The 17,383-nt window shown below is 56.9% G+C and overlaps 1 protein-coding gene and 1 long non-coding RNA gene across 7 annotated transcripts; one reads left to right on the forward strand and one right to left on the reverse strand.

Annotated features, from left to right (window-relative positions):
• Positions 1 to 491: 491 nt before the first annotated feature.
• Positions 492 to 5,020, forward strand: LOC131280660 (uncharacterized). Its single transcript, XR_009188372.1, has 3 exons — positions 492 to 609; positions 3,690 to 3,755; positions 4,556 to 5,020. It is a non-coding gene; the product is annotated as an uncharacterized lncRNA (long non-coding RNA).
• A 1,721-nt stretch (positions 5,021 to 6,741) lies between these two features.
• Positions 6,742 to 16,951, reverse strand: LOC101440010 (cytochrome P450 2D17-like). Of its 6 annotated transcripts, none has more exons than XM_058308858.2 (10): positions 16,747 to 16,951; positions 15,075 to 15,282; positions 14,294 to 14,465; positions 13,853 to 14,005; positions 13,624 to 13,784; positions 13,242 to 13,418; positions 12,963 to 13,104; positions 12,545 to 12,732; positions 12,223 to 12,364; positions 6,742 to 12,129 (listed from the first exon to the last, which is right to left on the reverse strand). In XM_058308858.2, the coding sequence occupies exons 2-10, from the start codon at positions 15,261 to 15,263 to the stop codon at positions 11,951 to 11,953; spliced, it is 1,503 nt and encodes a 500-aa protein (XP_058164841.1). In that variant the 5' UTR covers positions 15,264 to 15,282; positions 16,747 to 16,951; the 3' UTR covers positions 6,742 to 11,950. The 6 variants fall into 6 exon arrangements, with proteins under 6 accessions (XP_058164841.1, XP_071075175.1, XP_058164843.1 ...); XM_071219074.1 differs by having other exon boundaries at positions 6,742 to 10,461; positions 16,747 to 16,928; XM_058308860.2 differs by having other exon boundaries at positions 14,604 to 15,282; positions 16,747 to 16,913.
• Positions 16,952 to 17,383: the final 432 nt, after the last annotated feature.

The raw sequence follows: 17,383 nt of genomic DNA on the forward strand, positions 1-17,383 counted from the left end.
GAAGCCATTGCTCCAGGAGGGGGGTGCCCCCCCCTCACTCTCAGCTCTGCTTTGCCCCCAGGCTCTGCAAGCCCCTGTCTGCCCTGCAGATCTTGGTTCTCGCAGGTGAGGCCCTGGACCACGGGCGTGGGGGCCCACGGGAGAAGCAGGAGATGGGGGCCGGCTTCAGGGGTCCCCCAGTCTCCACCTGCCCAACAAGGCTCCCCAGGGGTCCCCTCGAGGCTGGCCAGCGGCTGGCCACTGCTCAGAGTCCCCTTCTTGCCTCTGCAGCCCCAGTGCTAGAGTCCAACTCTAAAACGCCCTCTTTTCCAAACAAAACAAATGCACGCACCGCCTCCTGCTTTTGTGCTTTGCCTTCCTCTCTTTTGCAAGGCTCCAGACTGGCGCACACTTTTGAAGGGAGTGTCTGATAGTCTCTGTCATGGGTACAGGTAGTTGAAGGGACTGCCCCCTGATGTACTGCACACGCTGCCATTGCCAGGGCAAGACCCTGTCCCCTGGGGTGACCGAGGGGCCTCCCCGCCCCCCGCAGACGCGCTGCACGACTATCTCCAGGGAGCCGAGCCGGAAGCAGGGCCTGACCGCGAACCTGCCAGGGAGCCCTCCCAGGTAGGGGCCTCTGCGGGGGGAGGCGGCAGGGCTGCTCGCGGGGCCCTTGACCCCGATGCTCAACCAGCCGCGTGCACCCAGGTGCCTGTGCTGGGGGCGCTGGAGAAATCCCTGCGTCTTGGCAAAGCATCAACCCAGAGGGCCCCAGTCCCCACCCCCGGTCTCCACAGCATGGCCCAGAGAAGCCCAAGGGACAGATGGCCCCCGAGATGCGACAGGCTCTGGAAAGCGGTGCAGCCCTCACGCTGGGATGGGCGGCTTGACCAGGGCTCCCGCCGGGTGTCAATCAGCCTATGGCAAAGCCCCCACCCCAGCCCTGGGTCCCAAGCACACAGATGGGTGTCGGCTGCCTCCCGAGGGCCGTGATCTTCTGTCCTGTCATTTGACCTTCACCGCAACCCAGCAGCTCCCCCTCTAGCCTGAGGACACTTAGGCGGAGAGGGCAGGGACGGCACCTAGTCTGGCCAAGGCGAGCGGACAGAACCGCACACCGGTCCCCGGAGGCCTCCCCACCCCGCGCTGTGCTACGGGACGATGGGGTCCCAGGGAGGCAAGGGCCCCTGTGACCCAGGGACCCGAGAGCTGGGGGAGCCCCTAGGAACGTCCACGTTGGCAGGTGCCTTGGAGAATGTGGAGCCCAAACTTTGCATCCTTTCTCTGTCACTTGCAAATTAATCAATCAATGTCCATTCCGTCAAGTTGTGTTGTTATCAAAGATGGTTTGTATGGACAGAGTTTGAAGAGCCAAAGTTCTAACAAGACAAAACAAAAAAGAGCCACACTTTATCCCCACCTTCCTGCTGTTTTCCCACCTGTCTGGGTGGGAATCTTTCCAGCTTCCAACCTTTTTCCAGATGCAGCTGTTTTTGCCTTCACATTTCTAAATAGAAAGCTTCACCTGGGTTTTCTTGATTTTTTTCATATATAAACCTTAGCTAAGGAATTTCTATAATGGAAGGTGAAGGTTTAGATGTCATAGCAACTGCTCTCTCGCTACCCCCTCTGGCACACATTTCAGCTTTCTTTGTCTTTCCAGTACAGTTGTGTTTTGTATTCTTTGGCGGTATAAACTTTTTAACCCAAGCGATGGCATCTTCAATCGTCAAAAATTCTTAAATTTCATTTTTATTTTTTGGCTGATTTTTGTATCATTTTGGTGTTTAAGATCTTTTTCTTCTGGGGACTCTTGTTATTCATTTAAAAAACAGAAGTATCATCATAGAGAGTAAAACTCCTCCTGTTTACTGCACTGTTTGTGAGTTGTGACAAACATACACACTTGTGTATCTATCACTACCACAGTCGAGATGCAGAATGGTCCCATCTCGTCGGAAGATTACCCCAAACTTGCTTGTGGCCGACCCTTTACCCCACCCCTGGCCCCTGGCAACCGATGAGGAGGTTTCTTTCCCTATATTTGCCTTTGGGACAGTGTCATATAAACGGCAACACATGGTATGTCACATTCGGTGTCTGGTTTCTTTTAGTTGGTATGATGCATCTGAGTCCTTCATGTTGTTTCAGTAGTTTGTTCCCTTTTATTGCTGAGTAGTGTTGGGTGGATACAGCACACTTTGTTTTCCCATTCACCACTTAGACGTTTGGATTGCTGCTAATTTCAGTGATTACAATAATATGACCACTGGAAATATTCACGTAGAAGTTTTTGTGTAAATGCTGCTTTTCCTTTCACTTGGGTAAATACCTAGGAGTGACATTGTTGGGTCATAAGTAAGTTATATGATGAACATTGTCAGAGACTGTCAAACTGTTTTCCAAAGTGGCTGTACCATTTTGCCTTCCCCCTAGCAACAAATGAGAGGTGTCAGTTGCCCCCACCCTCTGCACCGGCACTTGGCATGCCAGGTTGTTTTTAGCCCTTCTAGTAAATGCATATCCTGATTTTTATTAGATTAATATTTAGTGTTTAAATTATGAAGACTATGTAAATAGTATTCCCAGCTGAGTCATGTAGTATACTATGATTACTCTTCCATGTAAATAATTTGTTTTTTTTCTCTTTTCTTCTTTTAATTTCTTTAGTTTTCTATGTATTCATTGGTTAATTCTCTGCATCATTTTGAAACTCCTTGCAATACATTTAGACACTTCAGGTAATTTATCAACATTATCTTTCATGGCACAGAGCTCCTGAAGCCTCCCTCCTTCTGCTTCATCTGGACGGGCTGTCGTCCTGGCTCTGCCGTGAGGCGCTCTCTTCACTTCTCCCTGTGCCAGATCCCCTCGTACCTTCTAGGTTCCTCCTTAATTTTGGAGGAGCATAATTTTCAGTTGCTTCCTGACGCATAATCTTGAGAATTTACATGTCTGAAAGGACTTTATTCATAGTCAACTAAGAGTGTGATTAGCTATAGCATTCTAGATTGGAAATAATTTTCCCTGAGAAATTGGGAGCCATTTCTCATTGTCTTCTAGCTTTGAAGGTTGGTGTAGAGTAGTTCAATGAAAGCTGAATTCCTAAAACTGAGATTTTTTTCCTTATATCTTTAGGTAGTTCTTCTCTTTGTCCTCAGTGTGATGAAATTTATTGATGAGAAAACCTGGTGTCGGTTTTCCTTCATCCATTGTCCTGGACGTTTGTCAAGTCCTTCTCTTCTGGAAACTCATGTTCTTCAGTTCAGGGAAATTGTCTTGAATCAAAAAGGAATTATTTGTTTGCTATCTCTCAGCCAATTCCAGCCTGTTGTTTGCGTGCCCTCTTTCTGGTATGTTTACTTAGCTTTTAGAGCTCCTGTCTTCTCCCTCTTCCTCTTCTCTCTCACCCTGCCGTACTTTCTGGGAAATAATTTTTTCAAGTTTATCTTCTAAATTGTAATTGGATTTTCATCCCTGCTGCCACATTCTTATTTTTCAAGAGTTTGTGGTTCTTGTTTGAACATTTCCTTTTTAGAGCCTCCTATTTTTGTTTCACGAAAGCAAAGTTTTATCTTCCTGAAGAGTTCGGTGTTCCTGAAGTTAGCCTTGGAGATTTTCCTCAGTCTGGCTGTCCTCAGGTGCCTGCTCAGGCCTGGCGGGGCCTAGAGCTCCCTCCCCGTCCCTGCTCTCTCCTTGTCATGCAGCCCATAGGGGAGACCTCGAGGCCAGTGTGGGGGCTGATGGACAAGTGCTACCCCGTGACCACTCAGGTGGGAGAGCGTGGGCACCCCTAGCTCCTGGCAGGCGGGTGGCTGGGGCACCCCTGGAGGGGCAGGGAGGGTGGACTGCACCAGGAGAGCGGGGACTGGTCAGGGAAGGACGCTGGTCACTCACAGCGGTGTCACCTCTCCCGCTTCCTCTGTAGCTAGGCAGAACCAAGAGTGAGAAGCAGCAGGCCCCTGAGGTGAGGAAGGGGCAGGGCTGGGCCCGGGGCTCTCCTGGCAGCTCTGCAGACCCAGGAGCTCCCCAGCTCATGGCAGGGAGCCCGGGGACGGCGGCCACCCCTGTAGGAGCTGCCAAGGCTAGCCCAGCTGCAGCTGAGAAGGGAAGGACTTCCCAGAAGAAGTGGGAGCTGTGCAGTCGCCTAGAGTGGAGATGGGGAGGGAGGCGGCTTTCAGAGGCCCTTCCTGCCTCCTCTCTGCTTTCCTCCCTCCCAGGCCATGAGCCCCCGGGCCCTGGGAGCCTCCAAGATGGTTCCAAGGAGAAGAAAGCTGACCCTGAGCCTCAGGAGGAGGGGGCAGGGACCTGGGCTGGAGGGAAGGACAGACTGGGGGCTCACCCAGGACTCCCCTGCCTGGCCCGCTCTGCTCTGCTGTGGGGAGTGGAGGCCACCCCCACGCCCAGCAGGCCAGGCCGCTACCCCAGGGGCTCTGTGTGGCGTGATGGGCAGCCCGGGGGCCGCGGAGCCCCCAGGCTCCCCTCCCCGACTCCTCACCCAGTGGGGCCTGTCTGCCCCTGTGCCAACCTGGGGGCTGCCCCCCACCACACTGTGCCCCTCTTTGCTCCCCAGGAAAAGGAAAGGGACCAAACGGAAGTTGCTGTTGATTCTTCTGGTAACATTACTGACCCCACCCTGCATTCCTCCCTAATCCAAGTCCCTCCTGGGGTCACAGAGACCCGAGCCCCTCAGGGACCTTTCTGCCTGGGGGCGGGGGGCGGGGGGCAAGGAAGCAGCCCAGCTGGCCTGGAGCCCCCACCCTGAACAAGCCTGTCCAGCTCGCCTGCTGCCTCCCCCAGTCAGGAGGCTTTGGGGCACTCGCTGAGCTGGCAGAGTCCCTGCCTTGTGTCCGTCTGGCCTGGACGTGGGGTGGCCCCTGACCCGGGGAATAGGGTCCTCTAGCAAGACCCCACAGGGCCTGTCTGTGCTTCTAGAGGCCTCCGAGGTGGGGGACGAGGAGAGGCCCGGGGGCTGGGTCCTCGCGCTCTGAGGAAGCTCGGGCTGGGCTGGCTCCCCGCACCCGGCACCCCCAGGACTCAGAGGCCCGAAGGACCAAGTGCCTAGTACCCGCCCCTCGCTGCTGCTGGGCGGCCTGGCTGCCTCCTTCCAGCCCGGCCCCCCTCCCGGCCGCCACCGGGCCCTGACGTGGCCGGGACCCCAGGGTGGCCTTTCCACTCAGTGCCCAGGGACCGACCACCCCTGCGGTGTGGGGGCGGGAGCCCTGCCCAGAGGGCCCTGAGGGCCTGACGGGGCGCCCAAGGCACGGGCCTCCGTGTGTCTTCCCGGGCGTTAGTGGGTCTCAGACCCGGCGATTCCCAGATGCACCGGAGGGGCTGCCCGAGCCTCGGGGGGCCAGTCGGGCACGGAGAGCCCTGGATTAGTGGGTGGTGGGGACAGAGGTGGGAAGGCAGCCCTCAGGGGGCTCCAGGCCAACAAAACCCCAGCCCGAGAGGGTCAAGGCGGAAGACCTGGCCGAGCAGCCACCCGGGACAAGGCTCTCCTGGCAGAAGGGGACACCCGAGCCCAGAGCACAGCGCGTGGCGGCAGCGTGAGGACCAGAGCAGGCATCTTCCCTCTCTGCTCCCCCGCCCACCCCATCCCAGACAGGTCCTGGGTGGGCCCCCCTCAAGGCCAGGCCTGCAGCCCACAGGGGGTCCAGCTCCACCCCTGGCCATGCTTCCTAGGGGCTCTCCCCACCCGGCCCTCGGAGAGTGGTGCCCGAGGCTCGGAGCCCGGCGCCCCAAGTCCTCCAGGCAGGGGCCTGGGCATGAGCCTCCCTGAAGGCTGGGGAGTGGCCAGTCCTCCCTGGGGCAGCTCACTCCCGGGCGGTCGTCGGTCTTTCCCAGGGGGGAGCTCTGGCACCTGTTGACCCCGATCTGCAGTCCTTCCCTGACTTCCTAGCCCTCCCCGGGGTCCCCATTTTGGGGTGCCGCAGATGCCTGAGGTAACAGGACGGATCTGGCTGCGCTTGGACCCCTGGTTCAGAGTGGCGCAGTTGGGCCCGGTTTGTAAGCATCCAGGCTTAGTGAGCCCCGTGCCACGAAGGGTTAACTCGGCTTTGCGGTGTTCGAACGCGGCACATCCTAAAGAAATGACTGGCCCTGGACTGGGAGATGACCTCCTGGGAGATGGCCTTTAAGCCCTGGGACGATTCTGTCTGATAAGTGTCCTTACACACCACAGCCTTGGGCCACGCCAGATAGTTTATGCTGACAGTGCGTGATGCGTGGTGGGGACCTCGGGTCATGCTGAGTGTGACTTCTGGGGCCTGGAGGCAGAGTACCTAAGGCTGGCCATGTGGGCGCCCCATGCCTACCCCAGCTACCCCAGTAAGAGCCCTGGACACCTGCCCGGCAGCATGCGGTCCCTGCTGGGATCAGGAGCTCTCTTTCCACTGCACTGGGAGAGGGCGCCTAGAAGCTTGTGCCTAGTCTCTCCAGGACTCTACCCCATGCTCCTTTTACCTCTGCTGATTTAATGAGCATCCTTTCACTGAAATAAGCCACAACCGGGAGTGGAACAGCTTTCCTGAATTCTTGGAGTCCTTTCTAGTAAATCATTGAGCCTGAGTATGTCCTTGGGGAACCCCAGCACAGTTGGCATCAGAAGTGGAATCCACCAGAAGAGCGGTTCTTAGCCTTTTCGTTCCACAGACCCCTTTGCCAGTCAGGTGAAACCCACAGACCCCTTACTAAGTCCACACTATACTGTGTATTATTTAATAAATATATCACATCCGCACCACGCGCACCAACACATTTTTTGTTTTTGTGTGTTTGTGTTTATTTTTTCATACTTTATTCCCTGAATGAATATGTTAAGAAAGAATTTTCCCAAGTATTGATTTATAGATAACGTGAATAAGCGGCACACGAAACATTCAGTTTCACAGGTAGTAACATTCAGTGATCCCTTTCAATGCAATTTCAAACCTTACTTTAAGCTAAGTGCAACAATAAGTTAATACAAGGTAGCTAAACACACACACACCCTGTATAGCCTGAACTGCAGGTGGTTTCCATGGCCACGCATGCTTTCAGTCAAGCGCACGTCTCCACAATGAGCAAGAACTAACAAACACAGTAATAAGCACTACCCCAAAGCTTATCCTGCAGCGGCTTTTCATGCCATGCCATTCGTGCTTCTTAAAGCATTTATTTTTAGAAGCTTTAATCCGACCTGGGAAAATTAGTTTTCGAACAGACAATGTTTAAGCCCCAAAGGTTTTAAATCAAAAAAGCCTAACCAACACTGAGGCGTTCACTTGAAACTCAGATTCTCAATAAACCCCTCTGGCTATCTGAAGGAAATCAAAACAAATGATAATTAAAGACACTTCAGTATTCCTTAAAAATACTGTACTTTCCTATATCGTCATTAGATTTCCTAATAATGTCACAGACCAGTTTTGTCTAGAAACTTGAGAAAACTTAAAACACATGTCCCAGCTATCACAGGATCAAGGATGTCATCTAGGTGTCACACATTAAAATGCTACAATATGGCCTGCAGTGGCAGAAAAGACACCTACCATGCAAATACTACTGCATCCTGATAGTCAAAGGTCAGAAGGAATTTCATGAACTGCAAGGTACTTTAACTTACATATGCTCATTAAAACCCAGTAAGTACTTCAAGTATGGCAATATAAAGGTAGACAAAGATTCAAGCAGTCTAAAATTAAAGACATCAAAATAAAGGTTGAAAACTGTGTCTCCCCAACTTTCATTTTCATTAGAAATCAGGACCTTAATCTAGGAAAAAAACAGTTACTATATATCGTTGCTCCAGAGAATAAGGAAGCTTCAGGAAGCACAAAAAGTATCAAGACCCATATTGGCTTTGTCATATGCTTTTCTAGCTCATTTCAATTATTCTTGATTCAGAGTAAGTCTTTAACCCTAACAAACTTCCTTGGGTCCTTTAGAAGCAAACGACGGTATCTTCAACATGTACTGGACCTTGTCTTCCAACAGGCACGGACTTGTGAGTCATTTGTGATGAACTCTATGACAAGGTCTTCAGAATTATCCACTGACTCAGTATAAGGGTTCCAGTCATCCCCAAATCTACACATCATCCACGGTAATTCTTTAGAAAAAGCCTCTTTTATCCTGTCCACTGTCTGCACCCCCAATTTCTTCATTTTCATCCTCAAATGTGGGGTCTTCATCTGCCATCCCACCAGCCAATCAATCCATTTTTTTTCAAATTTTATTTCAATTCAAGCCCACAACCCCTTAGGGACCCCTGCACTAGAATGAGGCTGACGCGCTGAAACACGGCAGAGCATGGTTTGGGAAAAGGATGGGAAGGGGGGGGTTGGTGGACCTCTGAGTCCTGGACGGCTACCACGCTGCTCAGGGTAAAGCAGCAGCTGCGCGGCGATCAGTTACTAGAGTCAAAGCTACCACTGGAATTTAGAAAGACCAGACCCCATTCCTGAGGAGCTGGTTCACTGGATATGGAAGGACATGCAAAATAAAAAGAAACAACCTAGTATACAACCCCTCGGTTATTTTTTCATAAAAACCAAGATAAAATAGTGCTCAGGTAGATCCCAGTGATGCACCAAGCTTGAGTTTCAGTGGGTCTGAGCCACGGCCACTAGCCTCAGTGCCAGTAAAGGGGAAAAGTATGGTAGGACAACAGGCAGTGCCTCTATGACCTCTGGCCACCACAAAGGATGCGAGTGGCAGCAAAAACCAAGAAACCCCTGACACCAGGGAGCACAGGGGTAATGCACTGTTCCATTTTGGGAACTGGCAGCAGTTCCTGAAGAACATCTACTAAAATGAACTGAGAGGCTGATCAGCTTGAGGGAAGTGTCCCCGTATTGAATGCTGCAGAATGCAAGATGTTTGGGTTGAGGCAGGACCCAGAGCTCACCACTGAAGCCCCGCCTAAACGAGGTTACACCTGAAGGGAAGCTGGCCTAGTGGACTGGATAAAAGTTGCCGGAAAGTTTGCTCATGGTGCAATTCAAGCTGTGCTCGGTTGGCTTTGGTAACTAGCATATCCATCCACTTAATATTCCCCTTACCCAGGAGTGGTAAGTGCCATGATTACAGGAGCCCCTTTTGGATGGGCACCCATGTGTCCTTAGTGATGTCAAATCAAGCAATACTCTAGAAGGTTTATTGGAATTATTTTTTTGCCTTCTCATATTTTTATCTTAGCTTCCTCTTATGGGACTTAGAGATGATAAGGAATTTTTAGTGACTGATAAGACAAAAGGGAAAGACAAATAAGACAGTCAAGGGACTCATTCAGACAGGATGAGTCTAAGTGGCTGTTAAGAAATGGGATGGATGAAGTGGACACGGATGAGGCCGAAAACACCACCAGGAACTGTGCTTCTGCCAGCAGAAAAGACAGAATGTAGCTGGCTGGAGGAAAAACCTGGCACACAGCTGGAAAGTGTTCCACATCAGATGATGCTGGAAGCTGTAGAAAGCTCTAAATGGGTCCTGACAGGACAATCACTTCCTCTGAATGGGGTTTTGCAAACCTGCTGGTGGGTGCAAAGGCTGAAAGGGCTGTAAGATGACTAGAGGAGAAGACACTTGTCATAAGTTGGACAGTGCCCCCCAAAAGCTATGGCCAAGTCCTGAACCCCAGTGCCTGTGAAGATGACCTTATATGGAGGTAGAATCGAGTTAAGATGAGGTCATACTGGTCCAGAGAGCCCTGATCCCAATGACCGGTGTCCTGAGGGAAATTTGGACACAGACTGGGAAAGAGAACAGCATGTGGTGATGGAGGCCAAGACAAGAATGATGTGTCCATAAGCCAAGAAACACCCAGAATGACCTCCAACCTCCAGAGGACAGGAGAGAAACGTGGGGCGGAGTCTTTGCTCAAGACTGCAAGGAACGCGGCCCTACCGGTACCTTGAGACGTCTCGTCTCCAGAGCTGTGAGAGAATAAACTTGTCTTTAGTTTATACCGCTTTGGACCACTGAGCTGCATCTCTTCAGACAGAGAACACACTTCACAGCCTGTAGCACTCAGCAGTGGTGAAGCGCTAGCGCAGCCAATGGACAGATCGTGTTCCATATCTTCAGGGTAGAGGCGGTCTGAAAGAGGAATGCAATGGACAAGGAAGAATGTGTTGTGTAAAGCAGGAGGGAGCAAGGCAGGAAGGGCTGGCTGGACGCGCTCCTGAGTCTGTGCTCACACTCAATACGAGCAGGCCGCGGGGAGGTCCCCACTCGACAGGTGCCTCCGCTTCTCCGGAGGATCCAGGAAGGAGGCTCACAATTGTCCCCCATCACCTCCTCTTTCCTCCCTCCTACCTGACATCGCGGTCTAGACAGGAAACTTAACGAGAACCTTAAGCCTTCGTGGAAGAACTCCTAACGGACTGTCGGGGTGGACTGTGCCTTTGCCCCATTTGGCAAATCCGGGTTGACAGTGAAAGGTGCTGTCTGCCTCGTGGTGGCGAGCCCTCTGGTCCGTGCCTGTGTGAGCCTATGCTGGACGAACGAGAGCAGACGAGGACGAGGTCAGGGCATGCTGTCCCACTGGAACCTGCACAGTGGCCAAACCTAACGCTGTTCCAAAGCTGCGAAGTGTAGCTAAAAATCCACGGCATAAGGAGAGCCGCCCAGCGCGAAAAAAGTGCAGCCTGCCCAGGAATGGTGCCGCCCACACTTCCTGTGCAGCTGACAACAACAGACATGGACAAAGACGCAGCAAATAGACACAGAGAACAGACAACCAGGGAAGGGGGGGAATTAAATAAATAAATAAATCTTTAAAAAAAAAAAATCCATGGCAAACTAGGGAACTAGTGGCTGAGGATAACGGAATGAGTACATGGGTGACGCAACGAGGGCAGCCCCGTGTCACACTGGAGCCTGGAGAGGTTCTGAGTGAGAGAGTAACACTGTCTCTCAGCAGTTACACCAGATGCCCCAGAGGATGAAGCCACGTTTGCCAAGGTCCCTCCTGCTCTGGACCCTGACGAGGTCGAATGGAAGGCTGCGAACCCATCAGGCATCGTTTTGGTCACACAATTTGATGAACTGGATCGACTGCTGAAGGCTGCACGGAACTGCACCAATGAGCCACTGTCTTTTGACTCTTATTTTTGGGGTTCCGGACTCTGCAAAGGCTATCACTTGGAAGGGGTTTTCGAGGACCACTGGGTCCTAGAGCCTCGGGACTGAATGTTGAGAAAGGGCCCTGGTTCTTCAGGACAAAACACAGCAGCGGCCCACGAGTACGGGGAGACAGGAGGTATTACATAGGACGGCTTCTGAGGGGATTGGAGCAGGAAGCAGCTCAGGCGCTCTGCATTTCCCCTGGGAAAGAAGCCTGTCTGTACAGCATGGCCATGGGAGGCCTTCGCCCTCTCCAGGGGAATCACACTGGGGCGGGCCTAGCACTCGTCTAACTCCGTGAGTATGGGAGACCCAACAACTGTGGGGCAAAGCATGGGTGTTAGCTGCGCTCAGGCCGTGAGGACAAAACACCACAGTGTACATGGTGACACCACGTCAGCCACAAGGGATGAGCATCACTGCTTTCCTAACTCTGTAAAAGTCTTTCTAGTAAATCGATGTGTCTCAGTCCTTGTTGGGGACCACTGATGCAATTGCCCAGCCCAGCCAGGGACTGCGCCCATCCTCTCAGCAGCCCATTCATGTTCACCCCCTCCCTGACATTCCAGGAGCCAGGACCTCTGCATCGACCTTGTCACCAACCCAGGCAGGCAACATGGGGTCTCAATGGGTGACATGGGGAAGAGGGAAGGGCAGCCAGGCACCTTTGAGCCTCGGGATACTCATCTGTCAATGGAATCATCTAGAAATACAACGAATATTGTGCAGGGGGCAGGGCTGGCCCCGGGCACAGGCAGGACCCAGACAGGGAGCCTGGGTGGGGACGAAGAGCCAGATGGGAGCCGCCAATAGCTTTATTGAAGCTCAGGGTCCCGGGTGGGGTGGGTTCAGCCTCTCTCTAGCGGGGCACGGCACAGAGCTGGTAGGGAGTTGGGGTCACCAGGACTGCGTAGTTGCCATGGGTGCTGGGCGGGGGCTGCCCCGCGGGCACCGAGAAGCTGAAGCGTTGCAGGAGGCAGGTGAAGAATAGGAAGAGCTCCATGCGGGCCAGGGGCTCCCCGAGGCATGCGCGGCGGCCTGTGGGTGGGCGCGGGGACACTCAGTGAGGCTTACCCGCCCCAGACACCCCTTGGGAACAGGGCAGGGGCCCGGCACCCCACGGGCACCTACCTGCTGAGAAAGGCAGGAAGGCTTCCTGCTTCACGAAGCGGCCCTGGGCGTCCAGGAAGTGTTCTGGGTGGAAGCGATGGGGCTTCTCCCAGACCGTCTCGTCCTTCAGCACCGACGACAGGTTGAGGATGAGTGTCGTCCCCTGCACAGGAGATGCCAGGTGTGTGGGGACATCTGCAGGGCAGGGAATGCCATGCCCGCTGCCACTGCACAGGCACCACCTGCCTGGCGCTCACCCACACCCATTCGAGACCCGCTGGGCCCAAGAAGCTTCCCCGAAGCCCATCCTCAGGCCAGGCGGGGGCGGGTGGCCAAGCCCTACCTTGGGGATGAGGAAGCCCTGGACCTCGGTGTCGCGGGAGGTTATGTGACGCACGCCCAGGGGGATGATGTTCCCGTAGCGCTGCACCTCGTGGACCACAGCGTTGGTGAATGGCATGAGCGCCTGGTCTTTCATCTCTGGTTGCCGGCCCGGCCCGATCACCTCGTCGATCTCCTTCTGGACGCGACCTGGACAGACAAGCACCCACAGTGGGCCGGAGCCCAGGGGGCTGGGTGCCGATCCTGCCCGGACCGCAGCGGGTAACCCCTGTGCTGGGGGCCGTGCCCGCGTGGAGAAGGAGGGGCCGCTGCGACAGGAGCCCCGGCCCAGCTCTGGGCAGTGTCCCTGGTGTCCAAGCTCAGGTGCCCCAGCCTGTCCCTGTCCACCGCCTCATCCCCAGGCCCCAGGCCAGGCTCACGCTGCACGTCCGGGTGCAGGACCATGAGCAGGAGGGCCCAGTCCAGCGTGGTCGAGGTGGTCACCATGCCCGCCGAGAACAGGTCGGCCACCACCAGGCGCAGGTTCGCGGCAGTGAAGCTGCTCTGGGGGTTCCCTTTCGCCTGGGGGGCAGAGAGTCGGCTCGGGGGCCAGGGGAGGGTGCCCCGGACGGCCCCACCCGTACCGCTCAGCCTGGGTGCCCAGGACCCCATCTCGGCCTCGCTGGGCCCTCACCCCCACGCCATTGCAGGGCCTTTACCTTCTCCACCTCGGCCAGGTAGGCGTCAGTCAGGTCTCGGGGTGGCTGGGTGGGGTCCCGGGTCTCTCTGTGCTCAGTGACCATCTCATCTATGAGGTCCAAGAAGGCCTTCTGCGAGGGGAAGGCCTTGCCCGCCACCCCGGGGATGCGAAGGAGCTGCGGGACCACGATCAGCACCTGTGCGGGACAGCGCCAGGCCCTGAGTGCTCCCTGCGCTCAGTCCCTTCCCTGGCTGGGACCAGCTCCGGGCACCAGGGGTCCTGGCCCCTCCCTGTCCTGCCTCCAGCTCTGACTCCCCTGGGGGCCCTTGCCCCACCCCCTGCACAAAGTTTCCTCCATGGGAGGCCAGACCCAGCAGCCCCTCCACCCCTGACCCGCGCACCTCTTGGACAAAGCCTGAGATCTCCTTCAGCGTGGCCTCAATTAGCGACATGAGCTTGAGCATGGTGGCGTCGCCGTACTCGAAGCGGCGTCCATGGGTGAGTGAGGCCATCACGTTGCTCACCGCTTGGTTCAGGAGGGTGTTGGGACTAAAGGGGCGTCCTGGGGGTGCAGGGTGTGGGTCAGGGGGCCGCCCCGCGTCCGCCCGCGCCCCTCTGCCCGGCACTCACCCACATGGTTGGCGAAGGCGGCACACAGGTAGGACGCCTCCTCGGTCACCCACTGCTCCAGCGACTTTTTGCCCAGGCCGAAGTCACGCATGGTGGACACAGAGAAGCGCCGCTGCTCGCGCCACGCGGGTCCGTATTTTGCGAAGACGATGCCTGGGGGCGGGGCGGGCATGTGGGCGCCCTGCTGCGCCCTTCAGCCCCACTCCGCTGCACGCTGCTTCTTGCTCTGGGAGACCCCAACTCTGCCCATCTTGACCGTCCCCCACCCCCCGACAGACAAGCCCTCCCAGGGCCCACTCCATCCAGTCCCCGCAGGACCCGCTGTGTGCTCCAGCTGCGTCTCCCCGCCTGTGTGGCCCTTGTCCTGTGCCCCTCGCCTGTCTCTGGTCACTTCCGCCTGGCTAGGGCTGGCACCTGGGCTCTGCCTCCGCCAGCGCTCACCTTGCGCCCGGGGCCCAAAGCCCAGGTGCTCTAAGACGGGAAAGGGCGGCCGGTCCACGGTGTCCTCGCCCCGCTGCAGCAGCGCCTCGCGCACGGCCGCCAGCCCGCTGATCACGACCGTGGGCGTCCAGGCCAGCTGCAGGCTGAACACGTTCCCGAAGCGGCGCCGCAGCTGCAGGCCAAGGGCGAGGCTCTGCTTAGCCAGGGACCAGGCAGGCTGCTGGGCCCCGTCTCAGCGCACCAGCCTTGCGGACCCTCAGGACATCTGGCTCCTGGGCTCGGGTCACCCTCCCGGGGACTAGCACCTCACCTTGGATCCCACCATGCAGATGGGCCTCCGCGAGGATCACCAAAATGTCAGTAGACCTGAGCTAGGGCCTCAGTGTATTGATGAAGGAAGCGGCTCAGGGACGAGAGCAGTGAGGCCACGGGCCACACAGCCGTCACTGTCCCCTCTCCACCATGATTTCCTGATTTAAAAGGAGAGGACCCTCCCGCCTCCTCCTGCCTTCTTTGGTGGTCAAGAGGAGACTGCCGAGTCTTTCATAACCTTTGTGCGGTCAACTGGATCCCAAACCCGTGGCCAGGTCCCACTCTCCTCTGGACTTTGCTCTCCCCTCACTTTGCTTTCTCAGCAAATTCCCTTCCCTGAGGATGCCTCCAGCCCCCTTCCTTTTCTCACCTGGCTTCTTGTCCAGCCTGTGCTTCACCCACCACCTCCTGTCGGCACTAGGAAGGGTGCCCAGAACCCCTTTGTCCCCTGGCGTGCCCTCCCCCTCACCTTGTCGAAGAAGTATAGCCTGTTCTGGAAGTCCACCTGCAGGAGGTTGCCCAGGCCGGGCAGCGGCATGGGGCCTGGTGGGTAGCGAGGGGCCCAGCGCGCACGCCGGTTCATCAGGTCCACCAGTAGCAAGAAGATGACCACGGCCATGGCCAGGGGCGCCAGTGTCTCCCCGGTCAGCAGTCCCATGGCTGCCTCACTGTCAGTTCTGAGCAGGGAAGCAGGTGAGCGTTTAGAGACGCACCTTGGGCGGACCCGTCCACACCTGGGACGCCGGGTCACACCAGGTACCTGGGATCAGACCAGTAACTCCTAGCACACAAACAGGGCTTCCACAGCCTGGGCTCTGGCCTTTAATAAGGGCCAGGACCTGACCCTCGCCCTCAGCACAACCTGTTTGGAGCCAAGATTTTAACAGAGAGAGAGCCAATCCGTGTCAGGGGTGGGGAGCCCAAGGTCATTGCTCCTCTTACCCAAGCACCTACCCAGGTTGGGTAAGAGCGGGAGACCTGGAAGGAGAAGCCCTCCCCCAGGCCCTAGTGCTCCGCGGGCTGTTAGGGGGGTCGGGCTGACTTGACCCTGCACCCGCTGATGTGTCCACAAGCTCGCCCTCAGCACACGCTCTTGCCCTGCCCACCCTCACCTGCTCCTCTGGAGTGGACTTCACTACCAAGGTGTGTCAGCCACCCTCGTCAGAGCCTCAGGGAGCTGGTCACGGTCAGCAGAGCCCTGGAGGGCCTCCACCTGGCCCCCAGTGCACATCGTGCACACTCAACAAGCTCACTCACCAACACACAGGCACACCCCAAACCCTTGCACACTCGCCGCTGGTCCTGGGTGCCTGGGTCCCGCCTGACCTGGTCTCTGGCTCTCGCTGCGTCGCCTCCAGCCTGGAGTTGAGGCTTCCAGGCTCTGGTTCCCCTCAGCACACCTGCGGCTCCAACCCAGGCCCCCTCACCGACCCCGGGTTGGGAGGCAAGCTTGCCATTTGCCCTGCTCGAGTGTTCAACAGCTTGGAGGTTCAAGGGTGCTGCACCCCCTTCCCCAAGAGAACGTGGATCAGACCTCTCCAAGTGCTGTCTAATCGCCTCGGGCACCCAGCAGCCAGGAGCCTGGGGCTGTGTGGCCTTCAGTACTGGCTCTCAGCGTTCCTGAACGCTCCTCGGTGTGCCAGAGCAGTGCGGCAGCTGCTTCCCCCTTCCCCGGGTTCCCACACTCCTGCTCCACTGCCAGCCCCTGGGCAGAGGGCGCACCTTGCGGGGCTCCAGCCTTCCCTTCCCCTGGCCTTGGCCCTGGCTCGCGTTGTCACACCCACCGCATATCAGCTGTGCTGGGTGCTGGGCTGGGGGGCGGGAAGACAGCGGGAGGTGCCCGGATCCAAGGGGCTCAGCAAAGCCAGAGCTGCCACGCAAGCCGGCAGCACAGGGACTGCTTTGAGGGCATGGGGACCTTGCCGGAGGCTGGAGCAGGACTCTGCGGGGCTTTGTGGAGGCGGGTCTTGGCACTGCAGGCCAAGGCGACCTGGCAGTGGCACCTGCTGCCACTGAATATCCCGTGCAGAGGGGGTGAGGAAGGGCAAAGGGCAGCAGGAGGGAGGCAGCTCGAGGTAAGGCTTTCCAAGTCTGGCCTGGCCTGTGGGAAAAGGGGTCCCGCGCGCGCCGCTGCCGCTCACCAGTGGTCGGCACCTCCTGGTGCCAGGCGCGGTAGAGCTCCCGCACCGTCCGCTTGGCCTCCCTCAGGTCCCGGCTGAAGATGGGCTTCACCGCGGTGCCGGCCGCCGCTCCCGCCCGGCCATCGCCGCTCGCCGCCATCTTGCTGGAGAAGCCCCCTCCGGGCCCCGCCTCTCTTCCACCCGGAGTGCCGGAAGGTCGGAAGTCTCTTCTCATTGGCTAATGTTGACCGCCTCGCCCCCAATCTCCGCGGGTGGGCGGGAGAACGGCTCTGGGGCTCCCTGATTGGCTGGAAGGCCGCTCCTTGGGTGGGAGGAGGAGTGGCGGGGACTGCGCATGCTCCTGGCTGGGTAGAGGTCCGCCTTGACGGCCTCCCTCAGGAATGCCGTCGCAGGGATTGCTCGGGCGTCAGGTGGCTGTTGGGCCTCGGGGGCGCGGCTGGGCCGCGAGTGGGCATCGGGGCTGCGGGGCTCCTCCTGGGCTTCCCCCCGGGGCCCTGCACTTTGGGCGGGGAGGCATCTAAGAGCTTCCTTGGTCGGCCTCCTGGGCGGGGCCGCGGGAACCGAGGGCTTCGGCCAAAGAGGATAAGGGCGCGCTGGCCCTTTGCCTTTGCTCTTTCTGTTATAGACCAGGGATATC

Source organism: Dasypus novemcinctus, chromosome 12 (genome assembly GCF_030445035.2).
Source record: "Dasypus novemcinctus isolate mDasNov1 chromosome 12, mDasNov1.1.hap2, whole genome shotgun sequence".
NCBI classification, from domain to species: Eukaryota; Metazoa; Chordata; class Mammalia; order Cingulata; family Dasypodidae; genus Dasypus; species Dasypus novemcinctus.

Bases quoted from the DNA above. Each gene is read 5' to 3' on its own strand.
- LOC101440010 (XM_058308855.2), bottom strand. The intron at 14,006-14,293 runs GTGAGCGCTGGC...CCCCGCCCCCAG, and splicing joins CTTTGGGCCCCGGGCGCAAG to GCATCGTCTTCGCAAAATAC. The intron at 12,130-12,222 runs GTAGGTGCCCGT...GCCCACCCACAG, and splicing joins CTTCCTGCCTTTCTCAGCAG to GCCGCCGCGCATGCCTCGGG.